This window comes from Poromitra crassiceps (genome assembly GCF_964638095.1).
Source record: "Poromitra crassiceps genome assembly, chromosome: 1".
Taxonomy (NCBI): Eukaryota; Metazoa; Chordata; class Actinopteri; order Beryciformes; family Melamphaidae; genus Poromitra; species Poromitra crassiceps.
In genome coordinates, this window is record NC_139623.1 from 15,480,909 (window position 1) to 15,493,766 (window position 12,858).

At 43.7% G+C, this 12,858-nt stretch overlaps 1 protein-coding gene across 2 annotated transcripts; it reads left to right on the forward strand.

Annotated features, from left to right (window-relative positions):
• The first annotated feature begins 156 nt into the window (after positions 1-156).
• leng9 (leukocyte receptor cluster (LRC) member 9) lies at positions 157-10,251 on the forward strand. Of its 2 annotated transcripts, XM_083644250.1 has the most exons (8): positions 157-316; positions 434-585; positions 4,700-4,829; positions 5,652-5,776; positions 5,914-6,240; positions 6,651-6,918; positions 7,104-7,227; positions 9,153-10,251. In XM_083644250.1, the coding sequence occupies exons 2-8, from the start codon at positions 441-443 to the stop codon at positions 9,813-9,815; spliced, it is 1,782 nt and encodes a 593-aa protein (XP_083500376.1). In that variant the 5' UTR covers positions 157-316; positions 434-440; the 3' UTR covers positions 9,816-10,251. The 2 variants fall into 2 exon arrangements, with proteins under 2 accessions (XP_083500376.1, XP_083500377.1); XM_083644251.1 differs by lacking the exons at positions 157-316; positions 4,700-4,829 and having other exon boundaries at positions 467-585.
• The last annotated feature ends 2,607 nt before the right edge of the window (positions 10,252-12,858 follow it).

Sequence of the window (12,858 nt, forward strand, 5' to 3'; positions counted from 1 at the left end):
GTGCTATTATTTTCCCATTTACTGTTTCGCCGGTGAAAAAAGAACACTACATTACCCATCATTCCCTCCGAGGAACCCAGGTCAAAGTGCGAGTACGGTAAGTCAGATTTGTCCGTTTGGTTTTCGCGAAGTTGTTATGGTAGCGGTACTATTAAAACGCTTTTGCTTGCTTAATATATTTACGTAGATGTTTATGTGTATGAGCTTGATATATTAATAAAGTTAGCTGCGAGTCGTTGGATTTTGAGCCTTTTATTTTAGGCATTTGTTTGTTTTGCTGCGCTAGTCACCACTTCCGCAACAGAGCGTGCAGATTGTGAGTTTCAAGTTTTGTCTCATTCTTTCAGATCAATCAAACAAAGGTGAAGGTATATAGCCACAGATACCGCAGTGACATAAGACTGTTGAAGTGACATCATCTGTTGACCCACAGACTGACCATGACTTCAGATGGGTCAGCACCAGTGCCTTTAGGTTCACCAGAAGACCAGAAAGAGGGGAACCTGAGGTCCAGCGGTCTCACAGACACACCCAGTCCAGGGACAGAGGTCCCATCTGGGGATAACAATGGCAAAGACACCTCGGGTAAAACCCCTCCACAGTTTTACACTAACCTGTTGTCTGTGTGAAATGCATCGTCAAAGGCTATTGGCTTCTAATGAGACAGAGTGAGCCCATATAATGACTGAGGCACATACTGTAGTGTGTACTGTGTAGAGAATGTGACATAGCCTACAGTATTTCAGTATGTTGAGATCAGACTGTCCAAAAATGTTTGTTTTAGTGAAGCTGAAGTGCCAGGTGGGTGGGGTTTGCCTTTTCGCACAGTTCTATTTATCATTCACATAACAGATATCTCTGGTAGCTTTCAGACAACGTCTGTTTTTATATTAATTCGGCCTGGTGCTATAGACTGTTTCAATTCAACAACATAAACATTCTAAAGTAAACCCAGCTCACTTCCTGTTTCAGTGTTTGCTAGTACAATAGGACAGGACTGCTAGGAAAAGACTGTCAATTCTGTGAAAACCGTCCATATATCAATACATTGACAAACTCCACCCACCTGGCCCTTTTAAGGAGGGTAAAACAAGAAAAAGTAGAGATCAGTGGAATGGGTCAGCATTTTCTCAGGAATGATCTCAGACTCCGTAATAACATTCCTAAGTCTGTGGCAGGTTTCTTTGCTACCGTGACTAATTTGTGTTCTGGGAAGAGGTTCTGAAGATCAGAAATGGAGTCCTGTGGTTCAGAATCTCCTGTCTGTCATGTCATCACCCCTAGTATTGAAGGGGGAAATGCATGAGTGAGCGGTGGCCACAAGCCATCGTTTTCACATGACAAGCGGCTCCCGCTGGAAATGTTTCAGGAAACCAGTATTAGCCAGGAAGTGAGTCAAGAGGACTATGTGTACAGTAGATTCCTGTCTGTAACTGTCTATCTACTCCCTCTAGTTTAATTTGGGTTAAAGCCAGATACAATTTCCAAGAAGTAAATGGATTAAAGACATGTAGACTTGAACTATGTAAGGGCTAGGCTGCGTAAATATCTATCCCCAATTATTTCTACCCTCTCATACTGAGATCTCATGTCCCTGGCACCAGTTGAAAGGCCGCTGTGGTCATCTGAGCCTCATGTAGCCTTGTACCTGCGTCTGCTCTGGACTGCCAGTGCCAGTCAGTGACATCTTGGTAGGGAAGTATTAAGTATGATTTCACAGTTGATTATTAAAGGATTAGGACCATGGGTCACATTCGTCACATTCAGTTCTCCTATCTGGAAATAGTGCTGCACCGTGTGCCCAGTGTGCCGGTATGTGATTGAGTATACAGGCAACTGCATAGTAACTGCTTGGCTGACATTTGAATGAGGTCAGTGAGTCATCACCACCTGTTAGATGCTCAGCCTGACATCTCCATTAAACCTGTCATCAGCTGGTGAATCTGGAAGAATGCCCATTAGAAATCAAACAATGGACGTCCTCTCCCTAACTCCTTTTAAATTCTGAGAAAACCGAAATGCACATTCCTCATCCAAAACAGATTAGAAACAAATCCAGTGATCTCACTCTGAACTGGTTCCACAATTTCACAAAGCCCTATTGTTATACATATCTCGGTGTCCTATTTGATCCAAATCTCTCTTTTGGTAAACATCAACAACATTACAAAGACTGCATATTTTCCATTTATGAAACATTGCCAAGATGCGTCCCATTCTTTCCATGACTGATGCTGAAACACTTGTTCATGCATTTGTCTCATCTAGGCTTGGCTATTGTGACACCCTTTTCTCTGGCTTACCTAAATCATCTAGAATCAAATTACAACTTGTAAAAATACTGCTGCTATGATATTAACCAAGACTAGAAAAGTTGATCATATTACCCCTGTTCTTATTTCATTATTGGCTCCCTGTACATGCTATGGGATGGCACGGTGGCTCAGTGGTTAGCACTGTTCCTGATGAGAGTGCGAAAGTACGACCACATAACCCCCATCCTTCACCCTCTTCACTGGCTCCCTGTTTCCTCCAGAATCGAATACAAAATCGCACTGCTGACACATCGATGCATCCACGGACATGCCCCCCTATACCTCAAGGAACTCCTCATAACACAATCCTCCTCCTGCAACCTCCGCTCAAATAACAACCACCTCCTCCATCCCCCCAGAACCAAGCTCTGCACTATGGGAGATCGGGCCTTCTGCTCCGCCGCTCGCAGACGGTGGATGCTTTTAAAAAGGGACTGAAAACTTTCCTTTTTAATAAAGCCTTCTCCTAGTTTTCTGCTTTCCTTAGTTTTTAGGCTTTTTATGTGATTTTTTATGTGATTTTTAATGTTCTTTTAATATTTTTATTTCTTTTTTATTCTCCTTTCATTTTTATTCTTTTAATAATTTTTTTTTTTTTTACTCTGTAGCACTTTGGGATTTTGTCCAAAATGAAAAGTGCAATACAAATACAATGTATTATTATTATTATTCACTGTTGCCTCACAATAAGAAGGTCCCAGGTTCGAACCCCGGTCTGTCCCAGGTCCTTTCTGTGTGGAGTTTGCATGTTCTCCCCGTGTTCGTGTGGCTTTTCTTTGGGTGCTCCGGTTTCCTCCCACCATGAAAGACATGTACCGGTATGTTAGGGTTAATACTCCTGTCAGTGCTCCTGACCAAGGCACTGGCAAAAGAACTGGAGTTGGTCCCTGGCCGCTGCACTGCGGCTGCCCACTGCTCCTAGTTCTAGGAAGGTTCCTAGTAGAGGATGGGTCAAATGCAGAGGATGAATGGGGATAAAGGACAAATTAAATATATCTGACTTCAAGACTACGGTAATTTTTGCTTCTTGCTGATTTTCTCAAATTTTCTCGTGGATTGTACTTGGCCAATTCCCCCCTGCTGTTAGTTACTCTACCAATCCCCTCCTTATTTAGGATTCATAATAATATTTATGATTTTGTAGTGTAGCATGAGGCTTCGGCCTCATAAGGAATCCGCTAAAGGTTTTTTCACACCCCCCACCTCTAGATCTGGTAAAAGCATTTATACCGCCTATCTACAATTTGGACTGTGAGTATGATTGAGCATTATCCTCTTGACCTTCTTGATGTAAACACTGATATTTCCAGGAGTAGATACATCACTGGCACAGTGCCTGATATAGTATACACCTCTTGCTCTCTTGGAAAAGGAAAAATAAATAACAGGGAGAGCATATTTTGTTATTTGCCCAGCAAGCTAGCTCAATAGGCTATTTGTAGGCTAAGTAGAATCTAGGGCCTTGCCAATGTTAGTGAAAACCTACCTGTAGACTAGTGGGACATCTTAGTCTTTATAGTGCTTTCTTTATACCGGTTTCTCCTGTCTTCTCTTCAGTGATTCTGCCTGTCTGGCTTCCAGGTTCAGCAGCTCCACTCTCCATGTATCTCATGGTCCTCAGCTCAGTCTGGATGGGGTCAGTCCATTTGGAGGCCATCATGATCTTATGGAATGATTGTATTCTGTGTGACTCCTGCACTGTGTAGCTAGCACCAGGCCCCAGAATAAAGCAGAATTACAGTGTAGGCATAATCTAAAAATAATGTGTTTTTAGGCTCAGGTCAAATTTGATATATGAACTTAATCAACATGTTGGCACGTGTAGAGTGACCATGTTGCCCTACAATGAGATGGGCAAGAAATCCTTCATGGTTTTGGCCTGCCCTCTACTACTTGGAACAGGTTGAAAATGATCTAAAAATGAAGGCTCTCATCCAAATGAGTGAGTTGAAGGCCTTCGTGAGAGATATGGTGTCAAAGTCAATTGGACTCTGTCTCTGCTGTTTGCTCACTCTCCCTTATCTTTGTGACTGTCTCTCTGCTGGCTCAGATATTTTGTGTTTTAAAAATAATCACTGTTTTATTGTTTTTTATCATGTTTACTTGCTTATAATACTACTCCTTATTTACTGCTATCTTGGCCAGGTCTCCCCCGCAAAAGAGATTCTCAATCTCAAGTTGGCTTCCTGGTTAAATAATGGTTAAAAAATTTAAACATTTGTAAGTCGATGGTTTTACAGTTATTTTTACCATGGCTGTTATTTTGTTGAAGTACTTTAGATGTACTGTAGAATCCATAGTGATTGGATCTTTAACATACGTTAAAGGTAACTTAACTGTCCCTCTGTCCCTCTCAATTCTTGCTGTCCCTCTCTCACTGACAGAGTCAGCAGAACAGGAGGAAGAGGGAGCCGGTGTCCCTCTCTCACTGACAGAGGAAGAGGGAGCCGGTGTGTGCCCGTTCTTCCTGATGGGAAAGTGTCGTTTTGGCCCCAGATGTCGTCTGTCACACAGGTCTGCTCCCCTCAGTCTGATCAGCAACCTCACCAGCGGGATAGCGGGAGACATTTGATGACTTAATTAAATTCTAAACATGTAACATTACACGTAGCACAGCTGCCAGCATCAAGCAGATGGCAGTCAGATTGTTAAGTCCCTCCCCTGGTTGCAAGGCTCCACCTGGTGACAGAGAAATCTTCAGTCTTTCTTACACAACGAAGAATATTTGTCGGTTTGACGGTCCGCATCAACAGGGCTGAATCATTGACAGTGGTGGTGTAGTTAAGAATGTCATACCGAACCGACCTGGATAGCTAGGCTTAGATAGTGAGGTAATATGCAGTTGTGCTGCGGTAGCATGGAGGGGGGTGTTTCCAGGACGCTGGATTACACCGTTAAGCCTTCTTGAGGTGTCGTGGGCCTAACTTAACGAAACATCAGTGAAGGAAGGTGCCCACTTGAAAACCCCAATGACATGCTTCATACTGCTGTTGGCTAGGGTAGGTAACTGGTGATTTGTGTCTTGTTTGTTAGCCTGTTAGCTTGTTTTATTCTGGATTGGGCTTCTAAATGTGTTTTTCCTCGGATTTTGGCACAAGGGATAGTAACATCTTGTCCTGTGTATTAATTAATGTCTATATTTAACTGATGCTCACATAGCAGAGAAGACTGAGATTCATAGTCTAGCTAATCATGCAGCGCTGCAAAGAAGAAACAGATCAGATAGCCCACCTAGAGATGAATGGTTCAAATGGAATTGGAAACATCTTTTTACTTGTCTCATGTCTCCCCTCTGTATTCTGCCCCGTTTCATCTCCTTTGTATCTCCTGTCTTAGCAACCCATCATTAGATGACCCAGGCGACCAAGATGACAGGAAGGATGACGAAATGGTGGAAAAACACAAGAAGAAGAAAGGCAAAGTGAACAAAGCAACAAAACAAAAAGACATTGAGGGAAAAGGTACATTCAGTATTTTTCCTAAGCCATCTGATAACATACTCCTAAGAGGCTAGTGAAAACGCTTGTTTCTCTCACTCCTGTCTCTCTTTCTTGATCTCTTTCTATCCCTCTCTATATATCTTTCTCTCGCCCCCCAGAGTTGAACAAAAAGCCTCGAATGCGCACAGCGGACGACGTCATCTCTAGGGTCCTGTGGGATCCGTCAGTGGAGGCATCAGAATTCGTAGTGGGGTACGTGGACCGCTTCCTCGGGGTGCTGGAGCGCCCCTTCTCTGAGTTCAACTGGGACGCTAACCCATGCGACTGTGACTACACTACGGAGCTGGCCCTGCCCAGACACAGGATCCAGTACTTCATCTACAGAGGGCACCGCGTCTGGGACCGCAACACCAGGATGGACAGGGTGTTTGGCTCTACTGGCCAATCTCTGGCTCCCCCCTTTGGAGGCCAAACGAAAGTAGAGGGTGAGAGAGCTGTTATTCCTGCCACCTCACCTTATACACACACACACACACACACACACACACACACACACACACACACACACACACACACACACACACACACACACACACACTTGCAAGCAGGGTCCAAAATTTACTTTTTGACCAATGGCAGGTTAAAGGAGAAAATTTACCAGCCAAAAATAACAGCCATAAAACAGCGATGCAATATTTCAACAGTTCAATAGTTTGTGTTGGTACACAAACACAGCCAACTGGCCATTGACCATTATGTTATGTTTCCCCAACCCCAAAATGTACCATGCATTCGGCATTTGGAGGGTGTTAATTTTGGACCCTGCAAACAAGTTTAGAACAAAACCCTTTACACACTACAGGATGTGGCCTGACATTTGCGCATGTTCTTACAGAAGAAAGCACAGGAGACGCAGAGCAACAAGAGACACTAACTTTAAAACAAGACCCCTTGCAAACGACAGAAGACCAGCTACCTGCTGTCAGTGGACAGGTAGAGAGTGAAACAGAGTATTCCCATACTGAGAGCGCACATCTGGAGGAAGAGAGGGACAATGAGATGAATATTCACGTTCCTGAGTCAACACAACCGACTCTGAAATGTTCCGGAAGCAATCCTCAGGCAGACCAGGAAACACGAGGAGGATCTAAGCCAGTCCAGGAGTAAGATGCAAATGGGTCTGATCATTTAAAAAAAACAATCTTAACGTTTTTATTAATATCTGCGTATTCTGTTTCTGTGCTCAGTTTGATAGGAATTGCTAACTTAAGACATGACCTTTGACATTTAGAATGTCCATGTAGAGAAGGCTGCCTTGACTAATTTCACTCTCCTCTTCTGATTTTAGACCTTGTACGTCAACAGACCAAATCTCCTTATCCCAAGGAGAGGGAGAGACAGGGGAAGCGGAGCGTCAGGAAGAGGCTTTGGATGAATGGAAGGAAAGTTGGGAAGGCAACGAGGAAGCTGAGGTGGGTGCAGCCCTGAAATCACCTTCAAATCACTCCAGGAGCTCTATAGCTCCCTCTGTCGGTCGGTTGGTTGATCCAGAAAAATTTCCCTACCCTTTGGCGGACACAATTACACAAAAGTTGATCATACTTAGATCTTTGTGTTCAGCAAAATAATCTTCACAAATGAACACCACTTTTATGATTTTGAAGCGTGATCAAAGTGGTGTTCATTTGTGAAGATTATTTTCCTGAACACAAAGATAAAAGTATCATACACTTCTGTTAACCACATACCTTATTTCAGGCATCTAACCAAAAACCCGTTCAAAAAACCGATCGACTTCGAGACGAAAGAACCCATGCTACTACATTTCCGGGTTTTAGGACTCCAACACATTTTGTTTTAGTAATAATTTAAATTGTTCAGGGAGTGAATTTCATACATACATACATACATGTAGCTCTGTATATGACTGTTCATTTGATAGTATCGGTCCTTAATTTAATTAATAATTTCGGTAGAGTAAAATTACCTACAGTGGCATGTTTAGTGATATAATTATGTTTATCCTTACTGAAGTATAAGTTCTGATACAAAATGAGCGGTGTCTTTGTAACAGAGACATTTCTATTACATACAAGTAATGAACACAGCAATCTGTATTTTACAACCAATTGAGACTCTTATGCATTGTAGCAGCATTTGTTCTATAATTACTGGAGTACTATGCGTGCTGCTCTATTTTGTATCATTTGTCATTTTATGATCATATCTACTGTAGCATTAGACCACACTTCTGGAAAATATTCCAGATTTGACAGTATTAGGGCCTGAGTAACTTGTTTAGTGGCTTTTGATGTAAAAAAAAAAAGATGCACATCTTCTGATAGCGGAGATCCCACTTCCCATTTTAGCAGTTATATTTATATGTTTTGTCCATTATAGTTTATTATCTATGATGATACCAAGAAGCTTTGTGTCATTCACATGGGCAATCCCCACACCCTGGGCTTTTACTGGTGGTGTGGTTTGAGCCCAGTAATATGCACTTGAAACACCCAATCAGCCTAACGACCCCGACACAAGACAGGGCCAGGAGAGCGGGAGGGTTGTCAGAAAAGCTAAAATCTTATCAGATGGGCGACCCTGGGACAAAATCTTATCAAATGGGGGTCCGTGGTCTAATTTGTGTCAGTTTAGGGGTCCTTGATGTGAAAGAGTTTGAGAACCACTGGGTTAGATGACTAAGTCAGAGCATCTCCAAAATGGCAGGTCTTGTGGGGTGTTCCCAGTCTGCAGGCGGCCTCCTTTTAGCCAATTGGCAAAAACACAAGCACCCCCCCCCCCCCCCCCCCCCCCCCCCCACACACACACACACACTTAAGGGTGGTTTCACACTGGCGACCCGGGAGTGGAACCGAGCACACTTGACCCCAAACTGACCCCAGGTTCGGTTCGTTTGATGAGTTTGAACCGTGACAGGGTCCACTTGAAAAGGTGGTCTGGGCGTGCCCGGGGATGGAACACTTGTGAATGTGAACGCCAACTGTACCGAACCACGTAGACAACACACGGGTGAGGAGGATACACTCCAGGCGTAGTTGATGACGCAAGTGTATTCTGCAAGTGTTCCGTTGCATTCCTGAGCATTTTATAATGTGAAAGATGGGGGAGGGGAGGGGGCGCAATCGTACTCGGGCACAGAACGGAACGAATTACGCAATTGTTCAAAGTGAAAACAAAGCACCATAATTACACTTCACCTCCATTCCAAATTTCAGCCTCCTAGGGTGAAAACAATGGCCGCAAAAGGGTGTGCAAATTCTTGTCTGCGTGGTCGCAGCTATTACAAATTTGCTCTTGTTTCCTAATATCCTTGTTCAGCTATTACTGTTCAAGTTCAGCATAGTGAAGCTCTTGAATGCAGCTCTATTATCCACAGAGTCATCTTGTAGCACTTGGCATTGCCCAGTGCCCCTCAGCGCCTCAGGAGCAGAGAGAAGAGAAGCCTGGCGGTCGGCCCCCGAAACAAAAACCCACCCACTTCGTCACCTTCCGGGCCAACACTCCCGCCATCCTCTGCTGTTTCCAGCAGCTGCAGGAGGAGCTCACCTCCCTCCTCCCCTCCTCTGCCCCTCACATGGTGACCTCGTCCAGCCTCCACGTCACCCTGTGCCTCCTGAAGCTGGCCGGCCTGGCCGACGTGGCCGCCGCCGGGGAGATCCTGCGACGCTTCGCCCGTTGGAATCGCAACCCCCCGGTGGCCGTCACCTTCCCCCTGAAGCTCAAACACTTCAGCGGGAGGGTGCTGTATGTGAGTCCACAGCCGCAGCTCCACCTGCAGCAGCTCAACAGTGGCCTGCAAGAGGCCTACAGGAAGGAGGGCTGGCTCCACAGGAACTCCTTCAACCCACGTTACCACCTCACACTGGCCAAGGTAGACAGCAAGGAGGGAGACAGGCCTTTTGGGGGGGTGGGGGACTTGAAGCTGGGTAAGGGTTTAAATTTTGGCCGCTTGCCGGTAAACACCTTACACCTGTGTGCCATGGGTACTTTCAAGAAAGATGGCTTTTATGAGATCTTGTGTACAGTAACTCTTCGGTGATGGATGGGTGTTAATCTGTCATTGTGCAGTTTCACATGCATATACATGCATACAGTACATGTATGACTGCCTGGGTGCAATACATTTGAGCTAGATTTGTACTGGCCATGTTGCCTCGTTTACGAAACTTCATATCTTTACCTTTTCTGGGGACATTTGATTGAGCATTAAGGTGCACTGTTCAAGATAATCATGAGATATATGGTACGATGATATTGTATTGTATTATACAGAGAGGACCTATGTATTGGTTTCAAAGGTTTGTGTAGTAGTCATTCATGATTTATAAGGGGAATAGATTATATATTTTCTTAACAGCCATAATTTAATATAAGAAGCTGTATTCCACAGTTCATAATTCCATGATTTATATCAGCTGTTTTATATGAATATTGTATGGATTGCCACAAGAAGGATGAACTTGTATGCTTTTACAATGAATTATGACCAGTAGATTGTCAAGGGCATTAAATATTGAATTGGTTATTTTAAATCCCGCGAGTGGTGATATTTCATCAGCGGTGTGACGGATGACCTGGATGTGGTTCTGTTGCTATGCTGTGATGGTCTAACATACAGAGAGACATGGAGGCTGGCTAAACGCTCTCACAGTAACTCTTGCATACATAATGTCATTTTCTGTCTCTTTCCCCACTTTTCCACACACACACACACACACACACACACACACACACACACACACACACACACGGTACATATGTGAGTCAGTGAGTATGGTCTCTGGCTCTCCAGTGTTTGCTCCCTTGCTGGCATTATCTCGCTGCCTCCCCTCCCCCACTCCCTTTCAGTGACACAGAAAAACGAAAGCCGCCCCCTCCCTCTCCCTCTCTCGCTTCTGCCCCCACTCCTCTCCTTCAATGGCAGACATATACTCTTTCTTGATGTTTTAACAGTGTATCTATCTCCCAAGTCGAGTCCCCCATGAGAACATCTCAGTCAACACTCTTTTCTCCACTCCTCCCATATCAGTTTGCATGTTGCACGTTGTTCCTGATTGTTATTGAATCAGGGTTGATGCCATTCTGCAGCCTTTGCTGGAAACTGGTTTTGCCTACAAATCCATTGCATGTCGCTTTCCCCCCTCTCTATTCATTGTTCACTCCATCGCTCCCTCCCTCTCCCTCTCTCTCAACCTCTCTCAATGAGAACCCAGATTTTTTCCCCCACTTGCAGTGTTTTATGTCGTTCCCCCTGCATCCCCTCCCCATGTCCATCTAACATGTGCGCTTATTCGCCTCTCTTACTCAAATTTTTTGTGCATCCCTACCTCACGCTGGCGCTCTGCACATCGCAGTCAAACAGCGCTATTTTACTGTAGGGAGGAGCTCACTCTTTTGCCTCCAATTATGTGAGTGGATTTTTAATCTCTGTTTCACTATTCCTGAGCACAATTGACTAGCAATTATGCATTTTTAATCTTCGTCTCAATAATCTGGTTAGAGCTCAGTCTGGTAGTCTGAGAGGGATTGGTCAGGTTGGTGGCTGTTGATGGGGGTCGGCATTAGAAGTGTGTCTGGTATCTCGCTATGAAGTGAGTGAGGGGATGGATCGCTTCATTTCTGTTAACGGATTAATAATCTTTGGGCAATATCGTGTCGCTGCCTTGTTGTGAAGTCGCCTGGGCGTTGAGCTACGATGGGCTACAATACGATAAAGAGTCCCTCAGGGGTGTCTCCTCAATCTTAATCCTCTCTCTCTCTCTCTCTCTCTCTCTCTCTCTCTCTCTCTCTCTCTCTCTCTCTCTCTCTCTCTCACTGAGACCTCCTCTCTCATCCATCATCACAAGCACCTTTCCACTGTGACCAGACAACCATACAATTATTAATTGGCTATTTAATTTCAAATTCCACAAGAATTATTGTCTTGTTTTTTTCATTGTTTATTTTATTTTGACATTTTTTGGCATGTCTCCAAGCCAATTTTTCAGGATGATTTTCTTTTCAAGAGCATCAAGCGTTGACGGCTGGCAGTATACCTCTTTGAGTGGGTAAATTTCACAGAACCCAGAGAAGAGAAAGAGAGAAAGCTCCAGCTCAACAGTCAGAGGTAAGAGACTGATGTCATTCTGTCATTGCTTGATTATGGCTTCATTGTCTTTGTGGTCATAAAAAGGAATAAGCATGCACATTTAAACCTTTACAATGTATCACCAATTTGGATCCACGCTGATGTATTTATGAGTTTATTTGTCAGGGACAATGCAAAAACAAGCAAACATTCTAACGAGTTACAATAACATGATACAGATGTGTTGATAAGATATGTAGCCAAGGCTAATTTGCGACCCCTCTCCTTACCTCTTCATGCTTAATGGATGTTCATGAAGTAATTCCCATTGACCTCTTAGAATGAGAGAATGGTTACTTTGGCGCTGCTATGCTTTCAATGCATCTATTGACTTTCCGCCCAAATTAAAACAGAATATAGAGATGCGAGACGTTTAATTTGCCTCAGTTATTGCATTTGGTTTAAATTTCATATTTTGCTCTGTATAGGTTTGCCAATTAAGTCAGTAGTGTGGAAGCATTTTGTCCCCATCAACTTGTCATGTTTGACTCTTGCACACATCAAAGCAGCGATTTGCACTGGCTTACCTACGGTATGCTGCACTCACTTTGAGGGTCGATTATTGGAACTAAACATTAATTTTGCAGAGGAATGCAAACAAAAAACATTTGAATTTTATTTGAAATTTGAGTAATCTTGCTTTTTTCTCTAATATGTTTTACTGTTACTATGGCTCTAGAAAGCAGACAGGTGCTTCTATTTTAAAGGCAACTTCATACACTTATGGATGTGAATGCCTCATAGCTGCTGTGGTGTGCCACTGGGCTATAATGCTGTCTCATAAATTGCAGTCATTTAGGGTGTCGTTAAGTGGTTGTTGGATGATTATTGATAGGACTTAATGTGAAACATAACATTTTATGAGGGGGAAATTGGAAATCTGCATAATTTCGGCTGCAGGACTACATTATTCATATCCTCTCATTCACACAATTGTCACATTACAATGTAAATC